The sequence below is a fragment of the Myotis daubentonii genome, chromosome 2, assembly GCF_963259705.1.
Source record: "Myotis daubentonii chromosome 2, mMyoDau2.1, whole genome shotgun sequence".
Lineage (NCBI taxonomy): Eukaryota > Metazoa > Chordata > Mammalia > Chiroptera > Vespertilionidae > Myotis > Myotis daubentonii.
The window spans coordinates 57,255,538-57,280,308 of NC_081841.1; the positions used below are offsets into that span (position 1 = coordinate 57,255,538).

General features: G+C 52.0%; 1 protein-coding gene, 1 long non-coding RNA gene and 1 pseudogene across 2 annotated transcripts in view; 1 reads left to right on the plus strand and 2 right to left on the minus strand.

Moving 5' to 3' along the window:
• Window positions 1-3,269: 3,269 nt before the first annotated feature.
• Window positions 3,270-4,094, minus strand: LOC132225780 (ubiquitin-ribosomal protein eS31 fusion protein-like; annotated as a pseudogene).
• Window positions 4,095-7,177: 3,083 nt separating this feature from the next.
• On the minus strand, window positions 7,178-8,455 carry LOC132227795 (uncharacterized). Its single transcript, XR_009451236.1, has 2 exons — window positions 7,902-8,455; window positions 7,178-7,448 (listed from the first exon to the last, which is right to left on the minus strand). It is a non-coding gene; the product is annotated as an uncharacterized LOC132227795 (long non-coding RNA).
• Window positions 8,456-8,588: 133 nt separating this feature from the next.
• Window positions 8,589-24,771, plus strand: part of LRP1 (LDL receptor related protein 1) — a 78,467-nt gene continuing 62,284 nt past the window's right edge. The window contains exons 1-6 of the mRNA XM_059683321.1: window positions 8,589-9,137; window positions 17,410-17,532; window positions 20,275-20,412; window positions 22,114-22,233; window positions 23,397-23,525; window positions 23,644-23,907. Coding sequence (XP_059539304.1) covers window positions 9,071-9,137; window positions 17,410-17,532; window positions 20,275-20,412; window positions 22,114-22,233; window positions 23,397-23,525; window positions 23,644-23,907 — 841 coding nt within the window. The 5' untranslated portion in view covers window positions 8,589-9,070. The remainder of the gene's footprint in view (window positions 9,138-17,409; window positions 17,533-20,274; window positions 20,413-22,113; window positions 22,234-23,396; window positions 23,526-23,643; window positions 23,908-24,771) is intronic.

Here is a 24,771-nt window from a genome sequence, read left to right on the forward strand (position 1 = left end):
GAAACATCGATGAGAGAGAAACATCGATCAGCCGCCTCCCGCACATCCCCCACTGAGGAAGTGCCCACAACCCAGGTACATGCCCTTGACCGGAATCAAACCCGGGACCTTTCAGTCCGCAGGCCGAAGCTCTATCCACTGAGCCAAACCGGTTTCGGCCTTTCTTTTTTTTAAATCCTCACCTGAGGGTATGTTTTTTTTTAGTTGATTTTGAGAGAGGAAGAGAGAGAAAGAGAGACACATTCACTTGAGAGAAAAACATCACATTGATAAGTTGCCTTCCATATGCACCCCACTGGGGATTGAAACTACAATCTAAGTATGTACCCTAAATTGCACCCCCAACATTTTGGTGTATGGGCTTCATCCAAATGAGCCACCCAATGAGGCTATCCTCTTTTTCCTTAATGATAGACACCAAGGCTGTAGCCAGTTTTGGGCTATTATGAAGAAAATGCTATGAACATTCTTCTTCCAATCTTTGTGTGAATATACAGGGGTAGGCAAAAGCAGGTTTACAGTTGTTCATATGGAAAAAGACATGCAAGTTATGATTATTATAGTAGCTTTATTAACTCTGTTTCACATACTCACAACTGTAAATCTACTTTTGCTCACACCTGTATGTTTTTATTTGTCTTGAATAACTAAGAATATAATTGCTGGTTCATAGGGCAGGTATATGCTTAGTTTTATAAGTTACTGCTATATATTATTCCGAATAGATAGTACATTTTACATTCCCAACACTGTATGAGAGTTCCAGTTGCTCTACATTCTTTTTTTTTTTTAAACATAATTTTATTGATTTCAGAGAGAAAGGGAGAGATAGAAACATCAGTGATGAGAGATAATCATTGATCAGTTGCCTCTTGCATGCCCCCCGCCCCCAACTGGGGATCGAGCCTGGGACCTTTCAATCCATAGGCTGACACTCTATCCATTGAGCCAAACCAGCAAGGGCTCTACATTCTTGCTAACATTTGGTATTGTCAGTTATTTAAAGTTTAACCATTTTGGTGAGTGTGGAGAATTATCTCATTGTGGTCTTAATTTGCATATTCTTGATGTAGAAAGATTTTGAATACTTTTCATGGGTTTATTGGCCATTTATATATGTTATTTTATGAAGTATCTGCTCAGATCTTTTGTCCATTTAAAAAAATTACAGTCTTGCCGAAACCGGTTTGGCTCAGTGGATAGAGCGTCGGCCTGCGGACTGAAGGGTCCCAGGTTCGATTCCGGTCAGGGGCATGTACCTGGGTTGTGGGCATATCCCCAGTAGGAGATGTGCAGGAGGCAGCTGATCGATGTTTCTCTCTCATCGATGTTTCTAACTCTCTATCTCTCGCCCTTCCTCTCTGTAAAAAATCAAAAAAGTATATTTTAAAAAAATGTTCCTTTGTCTTAAAAAAAAATTACAGTCTTTTTATTACTGTATTATAGGAAATGTATATATATCTTGGATACCCACCCTTTGTCAGATCAATATTTTGCTTACCTTTTTTTGGCTTTATTTTCTTAATAGTATCTTTTGATGAGCAAAGTTTTGATGTTTCTTTTATCAATTTTTTTATTTTATGATTATTGCCTTCAATGACTTAGGAAATTTTTGCCTATCGCCAAGTCATAAAGATATTGTGTTTTCACCTAACAGCTTTATGATTTTAGCTTTTAGGTTTTAGATTTATGATCCATTTTGAATTAATTTTCGCATACGGTGTGAGATAGGGTCAAGGTTCACTTACTTCTCCCATATGGATATTCAGTTGTTCCAGCACCACTTGTTGAAAAGATGTATTGCTTTGTCCAGTGTATTGCTTTGACACCTTTGTCAAAAATAAAGTGACCATTAAGTGTGCGTCTATTTCTGGCCCTCTGTTTTGTTTCCTGGATCTCTCTGTCAATCCTTATGCTAGTACCACGCTGTCTTGATTACTGTAGCCTATACGTCTTGAAGTTAAGGAGTATAAGTCTTCCAGTTTTTCTTAGTATTGAGATTTTAAAAGCTCCCCAGGTGGGTCTAATGTGCAGCCCATACCTGAGAACTTCGAGAACATTCTAACATGAGCTAAAGTTTCCAGACCCAGCTTTCTCTGTCCCTAGCTTCTAGGGCAGGGGTGGGGAACCATTTTTTCTGCCAAGGGCCATTGGATATTTATCACATCATTCACAGGCCATACAAAATTATCAACTTAAAAACTAGCCTGCTATGCCCAGCTGGTATAGCTCAGTGGTTGAGCATCAACACATGAACAGAGAGGTCACCATTTCGATTCCCCTCGGAGCACATGCCCGGGTGCAGGCTCAATCCCTAGTGGGGGATGTGCAGGAGGCAGCTGATCAATGTTTCTATCTCTATATCCCTCTCCCTTCCTTTCTCTCTAAATCAATAAAAACATTTAAAAACAAAAATGCACACACTTGGCCAAATCCTGGCCCAAAACACCTTGTAGGATTTAAAAAAAAAATTAGACTCCTATATTTGGTCAAATGTTTAATTAACTCACCCCTAATGCCTCGGCAGGGCCAGACCAAATGATTTTGTGGGCCTTATACGGCCGCCATGGGCCAACATTCCCCATCCCTGCGCTAGGGCAACATGGTAAACCAATTAGTAAACTTGATCCTATCTCCTTAGTCTAGAATCCTCTTCCTCTTCAGCTTTATGGCTGATGCATTAAGAACTTCATCAGTTTTTCACCTGGCTTCCCACAACTTCTAGAAAAAAAAGCCTAAGTTCTTACTTAGTGTGCCTAAAATCACCCTTTATAATTAGGCTCACGAGCCCTAACTGGTTTGGCTCAGTGGATAGAGCATAGGCTTGCGGACTGAAAGGTCCCAGGTTCGATTCTGGTCAAGGGCATGTACCTTGGTTGCAGGCATATCCCCAGTAGGGGGTGTACAAGAGGCAGCTGATCGATGTTTCTCTCTCATTGATGTTTCTAACTCTCTATTTCTCTCCCTTCTTCTCTGTAAAAAATCAATAAAATATATTTAAAAAAATAATAATTAGGCTCATGAACACTTCACCCATTACCCTCCCTAATAAGTACCTTAAACTTTAGCCATATCATATTAGTCATTCCTCAAGTGTTGTTTTTTTAAATGTTAGTTGTCTTTTTTTTTAACTACTTTGTGACAAGTTTCATGTGTGTGTGTTTATTTTTTTTATTTTTATTTTTTAAATATATTTTATTGATTTTTTACAGAGAGGAAGGTAGTGTGTGTATGTTTTTAAATTTAAAAATATTTTTATTGACTTCAGAGATGAGGGGAGAGGGAAAGAGAGATAGAAACATCAATGATGAAAGAGAATCATTAATCAGCTGCCTCCTGCATGGTCCACTTTGGGGATTGGGCCCGAAACCTGGGCATGTGCCCTGACCAGGAATCAAACCATGACCTCCTGGTTCATAGGTTGATGCTCAACCCCTGAGCCATGCCAGCTGTGCCAGGTGATGTCTCTTATGACCCATATACAATTACTTGTCTTCTAGTTTGTTGAAGCAATAGGTCCGACATTTGCCACAATGACTGTTGAAGTGGCTGGCCATAAAACTCTGGCACACGTTCATCTAAAGGGCACTCCCAAGGAAGGCAACTGATTGTGCCATCTCATCCACCTTATAGTATTTCAGGACAGCCAGCTTAACCCTCTTTCTCTTATGCTCACTCCTGTTGGGAGTGGTGTAAGACTGCTTCTCTTGCTTAGCACCACCACGTAGTCTCAACACAAGATAAAGAGTGGACTCCTTTTGAAGGTTATGGTCAAACAAAGAGCATCCATATTCCAGTTGCTTGCCAGCAAAGATCAGTCTTTGCTGATCAGGGGGAATTCCTTCCTTATCTTGGATCTTGGCCTTTATATTCTCTCTTGTATCCAAGGGGTCAGCCTGGAGAGTGATGGTCTTCCTCACAAGGGTTTTCACAAAAATCTGCACCTTGGAGGCAGTTCCACCATGGATGGCAGATCGGAAAGCTTCCTCAAGTGTTTTAAACTTCCTCATGCCTCCATGCCTTTGCTTGCCCACCAACCTAAAACAAACTTTCCTCCTGCCATTGCCTGTCACTTCCTTCTTCTCTTCCAACATGTAGCGGGTATTGTCTACACTGCTGTGCTCTGACCCCCTTATCTGGAAAAAGTATCCTTCCCTGGTCCCCATGGCCATCTGCACTTGCCTTTATTATAGACACTAAGGTGCTGTGTTATAACTGTCAGTCATCTCATCGCACAGCTCCACTAATCCATATGCTTCCTGAAACCTGAGACTTTGTATTTCCATTTCTTGTCCCTAGTGCCTACCAATATGCTCTGCACATTTGAGGTACCTAATAAATGTTTATTAATGTATGAAAACTGGGCTCCAATCTGCATTGTGATCTGGGGCAGATTTCCTTCACCTCTTTGAGCCGCTATTCCAGCGGTTCTCAACCTGTGGGTCGCGACCCCTTTGGGGGTCGGACGACCCTTTCACAGGGGTCGCCTAAGACCATCGGAAAACACATATATAATTACATATTGTTTTTGTGATTAATCACTATGCTTTAATCATGTTCAATTTGTAACAATGAAATTGGGGGTCACCACAACATGAGGAACTGTATTAAAGGCTCGCGGCATTAGGAAGGTTGAGAACCACTGCTCTAGTCCCATATCTACAAACTGGAATAACACCTATGCCATAAGGTGGTTACGAGACTCAAGTGAGCTAATCCATGTAAAACCCATTGCGTGAATTGGTACATGGTAAATAGTAGCTCAATAAATCTTGGTCTCTTCCCATCTTCCACCAGATCCTTCAGAAACAGCCTCCCTATTACACTTCTTTAGCTGACCACTAGGTGGTGTCAGTCTCTGGCCTGACAATCAATCCCAGAGCAGCCCCCTTAAGGCCCCAATCCCAGTGCCTGTTGCACTCAGACAGGAAAAGATGTTTCATGATTTGCTGGAAGATCCAAAAAAGAAGATACCCTCTCCCACACTAACGTCTTTTCCTACGGTCACCATTCTAGGTATCCTGATTATGGATTGCAGAGAATTCCTCTTTGATTTCTCACTATTTTGGTTATAATTTCAACTCAAGGATTTGAAGATTGAAAATGCTTCTTAACAACAGAAGTGGGAGAAGACGCTGAGGCAGAGAGGGATTCATGAGTGCTATAGGAGAAATACAGAGGAGATGTTTACAGTCACATCCACCTGAAAGCAATTAATTATGATGGTCTCCTCAACCAGCACAGGCACCCCTGGCCCTGACACTCTGTCAGCCTTCCCATCAGTTAATCAAGAGCTCCTAATAGTGGGTGGATACTAAGACATAAAAGACACCCTTGCCCTTAAGGAGTTTACAGTGTGGTGGTAGACACAGAACCTGCACAATTAAGTGCTAATGTCTAGGCCAGTGGTTCCCAGCCTCTTTTAGGCCATGTCCCACCGAAGCACCTCTAAAATCCTAATGCCCCCCCCCCTTACCCCCTGTGACATATAATTCTTATTATTCAAAAAGTGAGCTCCTATTACGTGGAGGAAGTCCAAAAGGCCATTAACTTGGTCTAAACAAACTTCCAAAGAACATGGCATCCATGAACGAGAAACATAAAAGAACAAAAGGACAGTTGAAGTACTGAGGAAGAAATCACTAAGAAATTGTTAAAAAAAATTCTATATCATAAAAGCCTAATATGCAAATTGACCAAACTATAGAAAGACTGGTTGCTATGATGCACACTGACCACCAGGGAGCAGATGCTCAATGCAGGAGCTGCCCCCAGCCCGCAGGCCGGCCAATGTGGGTGCCAGCACCCCCCCCACCCCCATTACCCTGCCAGTGCCCTCACAGATCGTCCCTGATCTCCAGCCAGGTCTAGGAACCCAACGCATGCACGAACTTCGTGCATCTGGCCTCTAGTAATAATATGAAGTGATATAAAAAGAATAGCAAATAAAGTTTCAAAATATATAATAGAGAACCGAAGTGCATGAAAATGTCACAATATATATTTATATACTGTATATGAGGCCCCTAGAGCCATAAGAAATGCAAAAAATTCACTGTTAGTAACTCATTCTCAAATTGCCCCCCTTAAAAATCAAATTGCCCCCCTGTGGGGCGTGTGCCCCGCGATGGGAACCACTGGTCTAGGTACTGAGGCTATCCTGAGTACAAGTTGGGAACAGGAGAGACGGGCACAGGGAGAATAACAGGACGGCTTTTCTAAGGAGGGTAAGGAGGGGCTGGGAGAACAGTATAATTAAAGGCTCAGATAGAAATGTGCATTCTCTCTCTTTTAGAGACACCCTCACAGTTCACATACTGGAAATAACCAAGTGTCCAACAACCCTAATGGATTGTGCAGAATCCAAGCAAGGACACTGCAAGTAGCCAATATAAAAAGAGGGCAAGGTGTGCATGTACAAAGTGGAAAGGGATCAAGATAACTGAAAAAGTAAGGTACAGAATAGTATATATTGTATGAGCTCATTTGTGGTTTAAATGATGTTTATTTGTTTTTTTGTGGATTTTTTTTTTAACCTCTTGGAAGGAGACCCACAGAACTCGCAGTAGTGGTGACTCTGAGGGTGGGACTGAAGAATGGGAATGTGGAGAGCAGCGAGTTTACTTTTCACCTTGTACCTTCCTATACGCTGAAGGTTTTTTTTAACCACTAATTATTACCATTTTTATAAGATAAAGTTAAAAATAAATACACATTCACATTCATGAGCTCCTAGGAGTTTGGAGGTAGCAAATTAAGTGTTGACGTGCTGCCTGAGGCCAGATTTTGGAAGTCCGTGGCTGGGAAAGGAGTTCATACTGGATTTAGTTGTCTACAGACAGACACCCAGTAGAGGTTTGCCATCCAGGAAGAGACTACACAGGGAGAACGGATGTAGAAAGACTCACCTTTGTAAGGTAACGAGCAGGGAGAGGAATGAAACTGCCACCTTACAAGCGACATACGGTCATCCCATCTAGCTTTTTCCTTTCAAAGATGTCTGAAATCTGTTTCAATCTGATTTCGCTTGGACCATAACATTGGGAGAAGGTCCTGGGAGAGGAAGGAATCTGATAGGCATTCACTAAACACGTTTAGTGAGTCCCTGCCGCCATGTGTCTGTCACTGTTAGCCCAGGAGGGCTGTATAATTGGATGAATAAGATTCCACCGCTGTGTGAGGAATCTCTGGCAGAGGAAATTGGAGCTTTATTTCAAAGGAAAAAATGACAGACCTTGAGCACAGACTTGCAAGATTAGACAGAATTGGCAGCGTCTGAGATTTCTAGCCTGGAAGACGAAAGGTAGGTGGCCGTGGCCTGGAGCAAACCCAGCCCAGAGGGAGCTCTGGTTTGGGGAAAAGGTCTGGTTCCCTCTGGATTCTTCCGTGGCTCGCACCGCCATCAGGGGACAAGTCCTCAGTGTTGCTCCGCTTTCTGCAAGGACAGCCTGGAGGGCGGAGAACCCTTCCTTGGCTAGAATTTTAAAAGGGTACAACCCTCTCTCTTCTTAACCTCAGTTTCTGGCAGCCCAAGTCGCCTGCTGTCTCCCTGCACTCTGGCTTCCAGACACCAGAAAGCCAGACGCCCAGGGCGCAGGCTGCAAACACCGCCCAGAGGGGGCAGTGGCCAGAAGCACCTCCGCGGGGCGGTGGACCCGCCGGCGCCCGGGGCTGAAGGCAGCCTCCCCGGACCGGCCGCGGGCCGGACAGAGGTCCCGCGCTCAGCAGACGCCCGCTCAGAACTCGGGTCCAGAGTCCCTCATCTTATTCCAAATCCCTGTGGCTCGGAATCTAAAACCCCGACTTGGTGGGGAGCCAGGCAGAAGGGATAAAAAAATAAAAAATAAACGAGCCCCGACCTCTTGGGGCGAAGGGGGCAGCCCCACCCGCTGGTGACTCACCTCCCTCCAAACCAGCGCCTGCCCCTCCCGCGCTCGGTGCCAGGCGGGCAGGGCGAGGCGGGGACGAAGGTGGGCTCCATCCCCAGGCCCCGGGAGGGCGGACAAGCTGCGGCGTGTCCCCGCGGTGTCCCTGTTTACTCCGAGTCCCGGAGCGAGGTGGGGGCGGGCCCTCGCGGCCCTCCTCCCCCGCCCCCCGCCGCTGGCCCGGGTCCCGGTCCCTCTCCAAAAGTCTTCGAATCCAAGCTCAGCCTTTTCCCGAACCGTCCCCGCGATGGCGACCCCTGCCCCCACCCCAGGCCGGCGGGGCACGGGCAGGGCACCTCCAGGAAACCAGGATCCCCAGACCCGGCTGAAATCCTAGGGGAGCAGCCACTCCACTTGGCGCGCCCACTGCCCAAGCACCCCCGTTTCTCCACCCACTCGCAGCGGGGGAGGGAAAGGCCCCGGCGGGGGAGAGGACGCTCCCCGCCCCGAGCCCGCTAGCGGCGCCACGGGACCCCGATCTCGAACCGCGGGCCGGAGCGCAAGCCCTCGGAGCTGCCCGGACGCCCCCTCCCCAGGGCAGCGCGCCAACCCCGCGCATGCGCACCCGCAGGACTGCCGCGTAGCTCTCCCCCCTCCCTTTTTCTTCTTTCCCCGCCCCTTCTTTCCCTCCCTCCTCCACCCTTCCCCTCCCTCTCTCCCTCTCAGCCCGCCCCGCGGCACCTCAGTCGGGGGAACAGTGGTGCGAGCTCCAGGCCCGTGCACTGAGGAGGCAGAAACGAGGGGAGCCCCCAGAGCTCCATCAGGCCCCTTCCAAGGGCTCCCCCACCCGGTCCACGCCCCCGCCCCCCACCCCGCCTCCTCCCAATTGTGCATTTTTGCAGCCGGAGGCGGCTCGGAGATGGAGCTGTGAGCTTTGCCCAGGGACGGGGGGGAAAGAGGAGCGAAGAGAAAAGCAGGGGGCGAAGGGTTTGGATTTGGGGTCAGGGGGCGTACCCTCGTCAGCAGACCCTCCACAAGGGGCTCCGAGCTCTGCCTCTTCACCCACGCCCCTGGTGCGCGTTGCTGAAGGATAGGATAAGAATAGAGGAGGAGGAAAAAGGGGGACCCCCCAATTGGGGGGGGGTCGACGGTGAGAAGTAGCAGGACCGGAGAGTAGGGGGCTGCTGCTTGCATCAGCCCACACCATGCCGACCCCGCCGCAGCTGCTGCTGCTGCCCCTGCTCTCAGCTCTGGTCGCGGCCGCTGTCGACGGTAAGTGAGATTCCGCGGCCCCCAGGACCCCTGGGGACACCCACTCCCCAGCCCCCACTCCTGCGTTTGGATGGGGAGGGAGACGCGGGAGGGGGTGCCTTTTGTTATCACAGTCCAGCTGACACAGCAGCGTCCCGACTGGGGGTGGGGATGGGGGTCCAGTTTGGAGGATGTGGCCCTGGGTGAATGCTGCTTCCATGGGGGCCCCCAGCCCAAACAAAGACCAGAGGCCTGGGAAGGGAGGAGAGGGTTCCCCCCTCTTCTGATCCAGGGATCCAGAGGCCTTCTCTTCCTATCTCTGGTTGGGGAGGGCCTCCACCTCCCCTACATCCTCCACCCCTCCACCCCCATCTGAATGGTGAAGGAATCCGGGTTTGCAATACAGGGCTGCAAATGAGGGTGGAGGGACTTTTGCAGTGGCCTCTGAATCTGGAAGAGGGAGCCAGGTCAAGAGTGCCTCACTGGGAAGAGGGCAGGCAGGCCCGAGATGGCTGTGGGTGGAAAGGGAGGGCCATGGAGAGGCCCCCCTGCTTGGGTGTGGAATCTGGGCCTGGGAGACCAGGCTTGGAGGCCTGGGTCCAGGATCCAGCCGCTGCCGGCCTGGGTTCCGAAGTGAGCACTTCCCCCTCTCAGGGCCTCTGTCAGTAGCCTGAATAGGGCTGTTTTGGGGGGCAGAGGAGAAGCAGGAGATGCTGTGTGGCTTTGAATTTTCCTTCTTAATTCCTGGGAGCTTTGAAAGGAAGAACGTCAGATGTCATGGTTGGGTAAGGGGGCTGGAGAATGGCCTGGAATGCTGAGGTGGGAGGTCGGAAGGAGGCTGCCCTCTCGCCTTCTGGCCTGATCACAGTGGGGACTGGTAGGAGAGCTGGAGGTTGGATGGGGGTTATGGCTATGCCACAACTCCCCAGTTCCCTGCTCCTTTGGTAAATGTGTTTATTTCTCTCTACCATTCCCCTTCTCCCCCCATTTACATACACTTTGAACACTACAGTTGGGTTTGGGCTAGAACTGTGTCCTGTTGGGGAAGTGCCCCCTCCCCGTTTATGTCAGCTATTTTTTTTCCTCTTATTTGTGAGTCACTGGTTCAGGTCTTGCCTAAGCTTTGAGCTGGGGTCATGGGGTTGGGCTGGGCCCCTGACTTGAGAAGGGGTGGGATCCACCGCTTCCCGTCATCCGGGAAAAATTGGGCCTAATACCATCGTGCACCCTTCCTCCATCTTCTAAATTTTGTGAGGTTGAGATTAGGAAAGTTTTCTCTGAAATCAGATTACCTTTCCCGCTCTTCCCCTACCCCAAATTGCTTCGGTTGAGAGAGGGAGGTTAGGGAGTCAGGAAGCAGCTGTGCCAGAAAAACAGTATATTCAGTGACCCTCAATAATTCTGTCTTGGGGACTGTCTGCTCCTCTGCCACCCCCCAACCTCAATTATCTGCCCAAAAGGAGTAAAGAGGATCTGTCCTGAATGTTCTCCTGACCAGCCCTCACAGCCAACCCTTACTCATGACATTCCTCTTATGCATGTTCTTGCCTCTTGTCATCAATTCTGTGAGGTGGGAGGGGAAACCGAGGCAGAGGGATTTAGATATACAGTAGCAGCTTCTGGGAGGGAGAGAAAAAAAATTTGAGAGGGAGAGAGAGAGACACCATCAGGAGTCTGTGGAGAACAGAAAGTTTTCCCAGCCCAGTCAGGAATGGCCCAGGTAGTGTCACCCCCAGGGTTCTAAAACGGTTCTATTTGCCACACCAAGTTGGTTGGTGGTTAGTGGAAGAGGGAGACTGGATATATTCTCCTTAATGCCTCCCTGCCCTTTCTTAAAATTTTCACTCAGTTCATGGCTGTAATCCCAGCTCAAACCAACCTGTACCCAAAATTCCAGGGAAAGGACCCCTCCCCCATCACACACTACCCTTCTTACCTTGGGAATGGGACTATGAATCATGAGTCTCACCCACTCTGGGTCAGGAAGGGGAATTGCACAGGCCGGAGGGCCAGTGCTATCCAGGCAGCCTAAGGGGTTCCCTTATCCTTCCTACCCCTGCCCTCAAGCCCCAAGCCCCAAGCCCACAGACATGTTTGAGAGGAGGAAACCTCCCGGCCCCAGCTTACCTGACTTAGTATCTAACCTTCCTTCCTGCTGCTCTCACAGGTCTTGCTGCTCTTCCAGGGGAGCAGCCTGGGGTCTCCCCCACCTCTTCTGCCTTCTCTGCTATGCCTGAACCTACCCTAGGGTCCCTTTCTCTTTCGGGAGCAATGTCATTCCCTGCTAGTAGACAGAGTCGAGTGTCCTTGCTATGGGAAGGATGGGGAAACAGATGGGGTGCGGAAGGGTTATTGAGGATCCTGCTGAGATGAAGAACATTTTGTAGCGAGGAGGGCTGCCCCGGCAGATCCGGCTCAGGGACGAAGGCTGACCCCCTTTCCTTCCTCCGACCGCTCTGCACGCACAGCCTTGAGCAGCGTGTTACCACTTATCAGACAAGCTGGACAGCTGAAGTGAGTTATGAAACTGAGGTGTTTGCCTCCTGGCTCTTTGGGGAAAGGTTCCAAACTCCGTTTATCCCTGGTCAGACCCAGTTCCTTGAACATCTCCCTTTACCCTTATCTTTCAAAGCAGAGACACGAAAGACAAAGCAGGGACATGTAGGACATTGATTTGGGGATTTGGGGGAGGGGGAGCAGGATATTTTGATGTTTGAGGCTGCTTCATAAGACTTCCTTTTTTCCCCATTCTTGCTTCCCCTTCCTCCATTTTCTCCATAGTTTTTTGTTCCCAACCACTTCCCCATCACCAGGCCTCCCAAGGATGCCAATCCGGGCCCTGGCCAGAGCCAGAGCTTGTCCAAACGCCCCAAACTCTTGCAAACTCCTTCTCACCTTTGGAGCTCTTCCTTATGCAAGTCTGACTCTCTGTCCCCCTGTTGCAGCCTCCGCCTTGCACATTAGAACCCCAAGCTCATTCCCTCTCAGGAGTCTCTTTTGAGCTCCCCCTGCCCCCCACTTCGTGGACTCTCCAGCCTGCAAGTCCTCCAGCTTTGAACGGGGGGTGCTTATCGCCCAGGCGAGTCCCATGCAAGGGTCCCTTGACCTGGCGGAGCGAACGGTGGGATGTGAGCATTTGGAGAACCTAGTCCCACCCCTCTGTTCAGTCCCAGATTTCAGCCGGTTAGCAGGATCCTGCATTGTTTGGAGAAGGAAGCAGTTGGCTCTGGAGTACTTCCCGTGCTGTGCTTCTGAAGGGCGCCAGGGTCAACCTTCCCTGGGAGAGAGGTGAGGGATGGTGGAGGAGAGGCCTCTGCCCCTCTTGCTCCTCCTGGGGAGCTAAGACCCTCCCCAGGCCTTGGCCTCAGGTTGAAGAGCCCTATCTTCCCTTCCTCCCACCCTCCCGGTTCTATGGGAGGCAGTAAGTCCCTCTCCTGGGTCTCCCTGGGGTCAGACATTGGGAGGGCAGGGACTCTGTCTCTCTAAATCAGGATATATGCTGCCCCGACCTTAATCTGGGTCTCAGAGGGGTTGTTATTCCACGAGTTCATCCCAAGGGAACTGTGTCATTGTCTTGGCAACCTTTGGGCTGAGACCCCACTGTGTCGTTTTTGCTTCAGCCTGTCTGTCATTGGCGTGTGCCCTCTTGGCCTTTCAGAAACTCTCTCATCCTCTTGGTTTATCTCTCTTATTGCCCATCCTTCGTGGCATTCTCGGCCCCGTTTCTCAATCTCTGTCGCTTGCTTTGTCTCTGCTCGTCGCCATCCCTTCCATCCGGGCCTCTTGGTATCCCGAAAGCTATCTCCTGGGCTTGCTCACATGCTCGAAATTTTGTAGTTGTTCGTACCCTCCCAGGCCAGACTGGGAGTATCCAGTTTGGCAGTGAAAGTTCTTCTCCACTTTCCTTCATGTTCCTCTCTCGTCTTCCCCCTCCACTAATTTTGGGAATGGATTTTGGAGAGAATGTTTCTGCAAGGAGGGAACTTGATACCCTTTGTGGACTGAGTAAGAGGGAGAAAGGAGATATTTCAGAAGGAACGAGGGAGGTTAGACTTCTGGCAGGACTTCCTCATGACCTAAGAACTAGAGAAAGGCGTGGGGAAGGGGTCAGGGGCTTCGAGCTCTTACTTCTGCTGAGGATAAGCCCTGTGTGTGTGTTGGGGGTAGATAGATGATCAGGGCTCATCAAGGCCTGGTGAGAGACACGATGATCTCTGGGGACATTTGAAGGGTCTGAATCTTACTTGTGGGGGGAAGGAAAAGAGGGTAGGGAGGTCACTTGTCAGGCTAATGTGCTGCTGAGTCAATATTGACTCAAGATGTAGGGGGAGACCCTTCCCCTCCCCTGGCAGTGCAGGCCATCCTGTCTGTCCGTCTGTCCAGGCCGCAAAGCAGAGGCCCAGACTCAGGAATGACAAAAATGTGTCTGAGCCTCGCTGAGCTGCGGGAAAGAGCCACCGGGTAACACCCAAAATACATAAAATTCAGTGAAAAGCTCTTGGTTTGGGTTTGGGAGGCCCTTGCTGCCCCACCCCCATATGTTTGAAAGTTTAGATTCCTGCAGGTTCTGCCCCCCACCCCTTGGCCACCCCCTGGCTCCTCTTCCCTTAGATATATCACGTTGTTCCCTTTAGAAAACATCCCTTCACACAATCTCTCTCTCTCTCTCCCCCCCCCCCGGTGTCTGCTCAAGGGTTTCTTTCATGAATTTCCTGCCTCAGGTCTCCTGGTCCTTTAGGAAGCACCATCTGAGGTCTCACCTCTCTCCCTCTCCCTCAGAGAATGGGTCCCCTCCTCTGGAGAAGACCTCCTCAGGGCCCGTCCTTTCCTCATGCGCTCTTCTCTGGCCAGGCACCCTTCCCCGCCCCACCCCCCAGGTCCCAGGACGGGATAGAGGAGGACAGCCAAGGCTGAAGCCGGGCAGTGGGGTCCGGGTACACCCAACGCTACGCCTCCTGTCCTGGCTCCAGCTTGGTGGCCCTGGGGGCCATGGCTGGGCCGAGTGCCTGGATCTGAGGGGGGGCAGGGGTGTTGGCCAGAGTTAGCATGGCGGTCACATTCATCTCCAGGCAAAGCTGAGAACAGACGGCCCCTGTGTCCTGGCGTTCTCTCTGCAACCTCGCTTGCTCTTTCCTTTTTAGTTCTCCTCCTTCATCTCTCTCCTCTTTCTTCCCTCTTCTGTCTTGTTCTTGTCCCTCTCCTCCCTGATGAGCCCTGAAGGCCACTACCACCCCGTGATCCTGCTCCCACTCCCAGCTTCCGGGGACCAAAGTATGCTCCCTGAGGTTAGTTTCCCTTCTCCACCTGCCCAGTTATTACTCGCTCTGGACCTCGGTTTCTACCGCTGTCTGATGGGGATTGCAACAGTACCCACCTCTCAGGATTGGGAGGATCTAAATGAGTTGATACAAAGTGTTTCCTTCCAATCAGTGGCTGACTCAGTGGCCATGTGAAGTGTTCGTAGCGCATGTCATTACGAAGCCCCAGTTCTCACGAGGGGCAGGAGGCAGCCGCGGCCGCTGAGCCCAGTAGTTGATCCCCAGTTTAGGGCTGAACTTAGGGCTGTGTTGCTCCCTCATCTTAGCTGCAGGCCACAGAGATGGGTGTTCTGGGTGCTGGTATCAGATGCAGAAGGCTCAGGGGGCAGGGGGGCGGGGGGTGGGCTTGGCTGGAGGCTCTAAACAGATTACCGGCTTCCTACCCACCCCCACGGCAACTCCCTCCCGCCTCCGGGGGGCTTCCCTGGGCTGTGTAGGCTGCCCCAACGTAGGTTGTTTGTGTCTTTCCTCCCCTCTCCCCCTGAAGGAAATCAAAGACAGACCTCAGCTTTCAAACTCCACATTCCCTGGGCTTCTCCACCATCCCCGACAGGAAGGAAGTTCTTTCCCTTATCTCTCCACGATCCTCCTCGCGCTGCCCTGGCTCCTGGGAGATGTGCGTCCCCAGCCTCTCTGTCCCTGGGTCTGAAGAGATGCTGATATGGGACAGGGGGCCCTGAGGGCTCCTCTTCTTTCACTCCCCCATCCCCCACTCCCTTCCCTCTGCAAGAGCACATCTGGTTTGTGAATCTCTCTCATTCCAGCTTTCGGAGTTTGCCAGCTGCTGTTTCCTCTGTCGAGTTCAGGCCAAAAATGGGGGTGGGGGACAGCAGGGGGGACAAAGTAAGGGCCAAAGGAGGGGGGATCATGGCTGGGACGCAGAATGGAGGGGAGTTTGGAGTGACCAACCAGTGACCTCAGGCCTAGTCTGTGAGTTCTGGCGCAGGAGGCTGGGGGGTGTGGCTATGTCCAGGTTGGGGGGGGGGGGGCACGGTGGGGCTATGGAGGCCATTTCTGGGCTTCAAACAGCCCGTCTGCCTCTGAGTCCCGTTCCAGCCCCCTCTACCCCCCCAGACAGTCTCGGCTGGCCAGGGGAAGAGGACCCTTCTCCGGCATGCTAACTAGGCTGGCGGGTTCCCCGGGAAGACCTCACAGCTGGCCCAGTGGGGCAATGAACTCAGTATTATCCACCTCCTCAAGGGGCCTTTATTCCCTGCCCAGGGTGGGGGGGAGGGGAGGGGGGCTCTGGGGGGGAGGGCCTGGCCCGGCCATCCTTGATGTGTTCCCTGAACTCGGCTCTCATCCTGGTCAGGGCCTGGGTGTAGTGCCCTCTGCCAGCGACGGAGGTTGGGGAGGGAGGACATCTTCTCCACGTGGCCCCCCTCAGATTCTGTCCCTCCCGGCGAGCCCTGACATACTTTACTTAGACTCCGTCCCAGCCCGGAACTCGCTCTGCCCTGCATTCGAGGTCGTGGTGTGCAGCTGCCTTCCCAGGGACCTGAGGCTCCTGAGGGGCACTTACTCCTCCCTGGCACCCTGGTGCCTAGGCAGTGCCTGGCACAGAGCTGGTCTCCAGTGCACGCCAGCTGAATAGAAATGGAATTGACACAGGACGAGGAAAAGGCGATGAAGAGCTGGGGGGCTGGGAGCCAGCCCTGGGTGGGGATAAAGGGCCCGGAGGACTTTCCTTCCCATGGGGGACCTGGCAATGGGGTTGGAACAGCTGGGGTGTCTCTTAGTGGGAATGGGGAGGCTGGTACAGGCTGCACCGGTTAAAAGCTTGGCCTCGGCTCAGGTCTGAGTGAGCCCCGGTTTGTCCTTTGCCTACCAGGTGGCCCCTCACCCCCTTGAGGCGCGGCGTCCTTGTCTGTAAAATGGTGGTAGGAGTAGCACCTACTGTCTCATATTGTGGGGGACGATTAAATGAGACGACACAGAGAAAGGACTGGCTTACCACAATTCCTGGCACATACTGAGCCCGTGATCGGAGTTAGTGTTACATTCTTACTTCCTCCTCCTCAGAGAATGAGGCATGAGGATGGCGTGGAGCAGAGGGAAGCTGGTGGGGGTGAAGGGACGGCGCAAAGAGGCCCCGGATGCAGCAACCTCATGGTCTGGCTGGGCTGAAGTCAGCTCCCACAGGTCCCCCCAGCCCTCTCTTGCCTCGGCTTTCCAACGCCATCACTCTGAGCAATCTTTAGGTGCCTCTTATCTTTGGGGACATCTGCTGAGAGTCCTCCCTGAGGTCTAAGCACAAGGGAGGCTATGTCTTTAGAGACGGGAGGTGGAGGTGGGGCCCCCTGCCCTGCCCCCCCATCCTCTCCTCTCCCCACAGTCTAGCCCTCCAGTACCTCTGTTGATATCGTCTCCAAGCTATGTCTCCAAGCTACGAATGTACCAAGGGCACCCCCCCCCCCGACACACACACACACACACACACACTTCCCGTCTGGGGGCCTGGTGGTTAGTTAGGAGTTGGAGATGGGGAGAGGGTGATGGGTTCCTAGGACCAGGAGTTCCCAGAGGACAGAGGAGCAGAGAGGTTACAAAAGATCAGCTCTGGGCTTGCAGTGGGAGGGAGAGGAAGATAAGAGAAAACATGTCAATGTTCCGTAAATGCCCGTCCTTCCTCTGGGTCAGCAAAGCTGCAGGTGTTGGTGCGTGGCCAAGGGTGACCCAGACAGCAAGAGCTTTGACCCTGAGGGCTGGAGGAGGGGCGCACTGGGCGGGCAGCTAAGGAGCTGGGTGAGGGCAGTAAAGTGTGCTCCCTGTATCCTCCCCTCCCCCCACCACAGGTATTCTGTGTGCTAGGAGGGACACACAGCCACCCCCCCACCATGGGCTGTGACTCACAGAGTCTGGGCCAAATGGAGGCTGATGATAGGGAAGGAGGAGGAGCTGTACGGGGGCTTTAGGGCCATCGGGTTGGCTTTCAACCTTCGTTTACACCCCCCGTTTTCTTTCCTTGCCCCCAGTCCCCAAGACTTGCAGCCCCAAGCAGTTTGCCTGCGAAGACCAGATCACCTGTATCTCCAAGGGCTGGCGGTGTGATGGCGAGAGGGACTGCCCGGATGGATCTGATGAGGCCCCTGAGATCTGTAAGTACTTTTCTGGGTCCCTCCCCCAAAGCTCCTGACTTATCTTTTTCCTTTTGGCCCGGGCAGTTTGGGATGAGGACAAGCTGATCTCTCGCCTGGTGTAGACCTTGCTCTGTGATTGTTTGTCCATGACACAGCTAAAACTGTCCTCTCCCCCCTTCATTGTGCCCGGCAGGGTGCCTGGCCTGCTCAGAAATGGCACGTGGGATTGCTCACGCTACCGCTGCACCGCGAGTCTTCCGCACTGACGTTTTTTTAAAATATATTTTTATTGATTTCAGAGAGGAAGGGAGAGAGAGAGAGATAGAAACATCAATGGTGAGAAAGTATCACTGACTGGCTGCCTCCTGCACGCTCCCTACTGGGGATCGAGCCCACAACCCAGCATGTACCCTTGACCGGAATCGAATCCGGGACCCATCAGTCCACAGGCCGACACTCTGTCCCCTGAGCCAAACCAGCCAGGGCCACACGGACATTTTTCCTGGAAGGAGAGAGCCCAACTTCCCTGTTCTTTTGCTTGTCCTTCTTTTTAAAACTTCAAAGCCTCCCGACCCTTGCTGAGTGCCCACAGGTCCAGCCAGGTCCCCTTTCTGTCCTCAGAGTCCCAGGCCAAAGGCCACCAACTCTTGCTCAGCCTCTATACCAGAAGCCCCACCCCTGTGCGTTTCCCACCACCCCCGCCTTCCCCTGCCCCCAGTAAGTGGTGTAATCAGAGGCAGCTGTTTAAACTGGGAGAAAGGTCCCCACCCAGCTTTTACTTTGCCAGTGGGGGTGGGAGGTGGGGGGTGGAGGACTTGCTGGCTGGACCCCAGAATCCTGGGCAGCTGGCAGAGTGTTGGGGTCTCCACCTTCAGCCTCTCCCCTGCTTTGTTAATCTCGGGCAGGGTCTAGGTGCCCGAGCACTCTTAGGTCTGTCTCTGTTCTTTTTCCTGGGTTTATCCTGTTTCAGCCCCATCCCCTGTGCTCTCCCCACACCCTTACCCGTAATTATCAGGGGTAATTTTAGGGCCGGAAAGGGAGCCACCAGTTCTCTCTGCCCTGGAGGACTGGGGGCCAGGGATATTCTACCAGTGTCTATGGTGGGGTGGTTCAGCCTGGAGTGCCTCCTTGTCTGATGCCTCCTTAACCCCCACATTTCTGACCCGATGCTTGGTGTTAAGGATTAAGAAAGCCTTGCAGAGGGGCCAGACCTGGCTCTTTTTATCCATTCTTCGTTTGAAGCAAACCCCACCTTATACACATCCCCACTCTTACTCTCAGACCCATCACACACACAGCCTCTCCTGGGCACTGACTTGTCCACCCTCCACCCCGACATATACAAAAGCACATGTTCTTACAGCAACACAGAGTCAACACTCAAAACAGGGAGGTGCAGAAGCACTCAGACACACAAAACCAGACTCAATCCCCAAAGAATGTGGAAATGGAGACACACAGATATCCCTTCACTGCACACCACACACCGCCCTCACCTGTGCATGCAGACTCCTGCCCAGGCACACAGGATAGCTCACTCACAGGGAGACACTCTCACACGCCCCGTCCAGGCTTGCGAGCCAGTACACAGTAGTCTGTCTTCCAGCTCATGGGCTCAGCCAGCTTCCTCGCCTGCAAGGCCTGACGATTCTCTGAGGAGCTCAACAGCCACCCCAAGTCCATCTTCTTGGGCAACAAAGGAAGTACCAGAGACATCACCAGCGGGCTTCCACCTTTGACCCTTCCCAAATCTTTCTATCAGACAAATCTTGCTCTGGGGTTGGGGGAATCTAGAAGAGTGCCGTCCAGTAGAAATATAATGCAAAGCATAAGGCAACTCAATATTTTCTAGTAGCCACATTTAGAAAGGAAAAAACAGCCAGGTGAAATTAATGTTATTTATTGTATCCAACATTTTATCATTTTAGTATAATATTCATATAAAAGTATTCATGAGATCTTTCACATTCTTTTCTTTTTTTTTTTTTAATTGATTTCAGAGAGGAAGGGAGAAGGGGAGAGAGAGAGAAATATCAATGATGAGAGAGAATCATCGGTTGGCTGCCTCCTGACCATCCCCTGCTGGGATTGAGCAAGCAACCTGGGCCTGTGCCCTGACTGGGAATGGAACCGTGACCTCCTGGTTCATAGGTCAACACTCAACCACTGAGCCACACCGGCTGGGCCACATTCGTTTTTGTTTGTGGCGTTAAGTCTTCAAAAGCCGGTGTGTACTTTATGCTTACATTTTCAACGAGTCACAGTTCAAGTGCGCGGTAGTGACCTACGGCTGATGCTACACACTGCACAGTGCCGTTCCAGAAGGCCCGGTCCGTCCGACTCTCAGCCCGTTCTGTGGCCCGGGCAGCTATGGGAAGGAGATGCTCTTTGCCATTGGAGTTTTTCTACCATGGACTCTGTTTTCCTTGGCTCATTCAAACCTTTCACTTCTAACCTTGGCCTGTCTCCTGAGTGTAGAATGTGGAGGCGTTGGGGTCCGTAGGCAGGGGACATTGGAAGAGTGGCCTCTTGGCTGAAAGCCTCGTTCTCCCCTCCACCTAGCTGCTCCCAGGTGTGTGACTGCTGTGTAGAAGAGCTCTACATGGAAGAGTCTAACCAACTCTGAGGCCCCCTAAGATCTCAAAAATGCAGATGTCTGAAACCCGAGTTTCAGTTCCCTCTTCCTCTCCCAGGGAGCAGCTGGCCAACTACAGCTGCTTCTGCCAGCGTGGTGATGCTAACCTTTCCGTCTGCCCCCAGGCCCACAGAGCAAGGCCCAGCGATGTCAGCCGAATGAGCACAATTGCCTGGGCACTGAGCTGTGTATCCCCATGTCCCGCCTCTGCAATGGGGTGCAGGACTGCATGGACGGCTCGGACGAGGGGGCCCACTGCCGAGGTAAGGGCTCTTCTCCCTCTCCCCTCACAGGTGCAGCAGTGAGCTCTCAGCCGGGCACCTGCGGGGTCTGGAGGCCTGCCATCCGAGGAGTGTCCCTGCACCTCCAGTAGGGATAAGGCTTTGTCCTACGCCCCTTCATAGAATTGCCACCGTGGGCCTTTGGGCTTGGAGCTTGTCCAAGTATGGACCCTGTCCTGGGTGGGCTTCTCTCTGTGCGTGGACAAGTCGGTACCCCTCTCCAGACCCTAGTTTCCCACCTGTAAACTGAAAGCTTTACATGAGATCAGTGTTTTCATATTTGTTTTTTTGGTAAATAGTGGGACCTTTTCTCCATATGGTTTCTTATATGCACCATGAGTATGACCAGAGAAGAGCAACTGTGTGATGAAAGCTGGGGTTGGGGGGCTGAAGTTCTGCTCGTCTGCTTCCCTGGCCTGTGGGAGGAGACACCTCGGGTCCTGTTCACGCAGGGCAGGGAGTGTGGAGCCAGGGAGTTTGTGGAAGGTTTTTAATCCTCTCCTTTGGTTGGTTTTGCATGTTCTTGTCTGAAGCTCCTGGGATGGGGTGCAGTGTGGGCCCAGGGGTTGACTTCAGTTACCACGCACGTCCCATCTTAGCGGATGGTGCATGTTCAAATTTGCTTCCTTTTGAATACCTCAAATACCTTTTCGGTTTTAAAAACAACAAAGAACCTAGGGTTTGAACTTCCTTTCTGATATTACAGACATTGGTTCTCCTCAAACACCTTCCCCGCCCCCCCCCCAACCATATCAGAAGAGAAACTCTTCTTGATTCTCCAGAAGAAACAATACTTACCCGCTCTGTGCTGGAAGGCGGGACAGACAGCACATTTGGGCTCTCGGGCGGAGGTGGGGAGGAAAAGGAGTAACTGGGGTCTGGCCCCCCACCCCAGCTCTGCCTGGCAGGCTTAGTGCTTCTGAACGTCTTAGCATCTGGGGCAGCTCTCACTCCTAGGTGGGGGGGTGAGGCAGCTGGACAAAGGGGTCTTTGTGGCCAGGCCGCCTGGCCCCACGCAAGGCCATTAATTGGGTCGCTGGTTTGGGGGGGCCACTGTTCCCACCTCTCCCGCTCCTGTCTCATTCCCTTGCGTCTCCCCCGTGGAAGTGGGTCAGTGGCAGGAGAAAGATTAGAGAAGAATCCGGAGGGAACCAAATTGCTCCTCCTGCATCCCCCGCCTGGACTTCCCTGAGGCTTCTCTCAGAAGCCTCTAGGGCTCAAGGATAAGTTGCAGGGGCGCTTCCAAGCCAGAACTGGGATCCTGTGGGGGAAAGATTCGATTCCATATCCACTTTCCCCCCCAGCCCTGGGGCCGGCATCGTAGTCCCCGGGCGGTGCAAATAAGAGGCATATGCAGGGAATAAGACTCACTGCCCACATTCCCTTTGAGCCCAACCAACTACCACTCCTCTCTCCATGGGACAGAGGGAGGCCAGAGCAGGGAGATGGTTGTAAGCCCTAGTTGGTTATGGGACCTGGACCTTGGGCCCGTCTTATACCCTCTCTGAGTCGCAGTTTCCCCACTTGCAAAATACGGTAGATGCTTCCCAAGCTCCTTTCATCTCCAACACTGCAGGCCTTGAATGTGGTTTCTGAAGGGTTGACGGGAGTTGGGTGGAGGGTACAGTCTGGGGGTGGCTGCCAGGTCTGAGGGCCTGAGAGTGTGTCTCCTGCCCCTCACAGAGCTCCTAGGCAACTGTTCTCAGCTGGGCTGCCAGCACCACTGTGTCCCCACACTCAACGGGCCTACCTGCTACTGCAACAACAGCTTCCAGCTGCAGGCAGATGGGAAGACCTGCAAAGGTGAGTGCAGCTGCTACTGTGATGGTGGTGGGAAGAGGGAGGCAGGGCCAGTGGGCCTGGCTGGAGTAGGAGAAAGTTAGATGGAAGGTGCCAGAGAGGAGGCGTGGCTACAGGCCCTATATATAGCCTCCGGGCATGACTCTGAGCCCACTTGCTCCCACCAGACGTTTAAAAATTCATCTTAAAATTATATAGGTCACATGTGAGTTTTCTTGTAAAAAAAATTAAAGCACGACAGATAAAACTAAAGTCCACTTGGACAAATCCTCTTCACTTCTGGTCCCTTTCCCATCTCTGTGGAGATCAGCTCCGTTACCGGTTCGCTATCTCTCTTTCGGGGGCTTTTTCTGTACATCTGTGCGCATGTACTCGTGGAAAACCCCAGTGAAAGTACTGTTTATGCGCATCTGCTCTTTCTTACATAAAGTCATCCTGTACATATCTGTTTTCAATTTTTTCACTCAGCATGTTCTAGAGATTTTTCCATGTTAATACGTAGAGATCCACCTCGTTCTTTTAAAAACCGCTGTGATGTAGGACTGTTACCACAGTTTACTTGGCCATCGCCCTATTGATGAGTAAGATGTTCCCAATTTCTCTCTGTTACAAACAATGCAAACTTTTCTGTTTTAAATTTGCCTCCCTCGAGCCTTTGCACAAATGCCACCTTCTCCGGGAGGCCACCCCCGGCCACTCTAAAATCACACTCCTGCCGCCTGCGTGCCCTTTCCCCTGTCTCTGCTTAATATTTTTCATAGCACCAGTCACTTTCCAGTGCACTAGCAGCTCAAAAAATACAATTTATCTTTCTTTTGTATTTCTTATTATTGTAACAGTATTCCATCTACCATCAGAATTTAAGTTTTACGCGGGAACAGTTTGAATTTGTTTTATTCACTGCTGTAGCCCTAGAGCCTAGGACAGTTCTGGCACTGAGTAGGCACTCAAGAAATGTTTTCTGAATGAATGGATGGTATGCACATATGTGCCTTTCTCCAAGTCTGGACTTGCTGGGTGAGTTTGCACAGTTATTGTTATAATATTCTGCCAAATTGTCCTCCAACGTAGCTGTAGGGATGGACAGTGGTAGTGTCTGAGGGCACACACTTCCCTGCTCTCATCACCCTGCCAATGACCATGCCCTTGATTTTTTTTCCTGGCAGACTTTGATGAGTGCTCGGTGTACGGCACCTGCAGCCAGCTCTGCACCAACACAGATGGCTCCTTCACCTGCGGCTGTGTGGAAGGTTACCTGCTGCAGCCAGACAACCGTTCCTGCAAGGCCAAGAACGGTGGGTGGGGTCACCTGTGGCCACAGGGAGAGGCGCCCTCAGTGTTGTTCCTCGGTGGAGAACAGCCTGTGAGGTCCTAGGGACCCTGGCTGCATTGACCCTTCTCTCCTCCATACAGAGCCGGTAGACCGGCCCCCGGTGCTGCTGATTGCCAACTCTCAAAACATCCTGGCCACGTACCTGAGTGGGGCCCAGGTGTCTACCATCACGCCCACCAGCACACGGCAGACCACAGCCATGGACTTCAGCTACGCCAACGAGACTGTGTGCTGGGTGCACGTCGGGGACAGTGCCGCCCAGACGCAGCTTAAGTGTGCCCGCATGCCTGGCCTGAAGGGCTTCGTGGATGAGCACACCATCAACATCTCCCTCAGCCTGCACCGTGAGTCGCTTGCTCCCAGTTTGGAGGGTGCAGAAGGGCAAGGGAAGTGGGGCCTGGCTGGGGCAGAAGCTGACGGTTAGACAGGATGACCCCTGTCAGGCACTGGAACCTAAACAAGAAGCCGGGGCAGGGGCAGAGTCAGGCCATGCTTTTCTGGCTCCGATCTGAGAAGTCCTCAAAGGAAGAATGACCGGTCAATCTCCAGAGACCAGGGACTGTCCCTTCTCAGAGAGAAGAGTGTTGATTAAGTTTCCAAGGGGCTTTCCCTTGAAGGGGTAGCGAGGGCAGAGAAGCCTTGCCGGGCAATGCCTGAGGGAACGGCTAGGTCTGTCTTCATGATGTCCCCAGAATAGACCCCCTGCTGTGGCAGGTGTGGAGATCCCGGGGCTGTTTCTGGGGGACTGTGTGGCGGTGGATGAGAGCGGAGGAGGAGCGGTGAGGCTGGGTGCTTTAGGGTACTCAGGATGCTCCCTTTGGGGCGCCCTCCCTAGGCTGTCTAAGGGGTGTTCCTGGGGATGGGGCCAGGGCATAGATACAGCGCTTGGAGCAGGCCTGCTCAGCTCAAGATGCTGTTATATAAACAAACAAAACATCTGGCATCATCACATTCCCAGGAAATGCACCACAGGGCGGAGGGAACGATGGGGCCTGTGGTTGATCCGACCCTCTGGGGAGGGTAACTTGATCTGTGACCTTGAGTAAACCAGCGCCCGTTCCCTAACTCTGCTTTGGTTTCTAATCTGCAAAATGGGATTGAGATTGTCTGTTCGGATCAGATAAATTGAAGTGAAAGTCAGAGGTAGCTGGAGGGTGGCAAACAGAAGACTTAGTATTGTGAGCCTTGGGCCTGTCTAGATCTTGAAG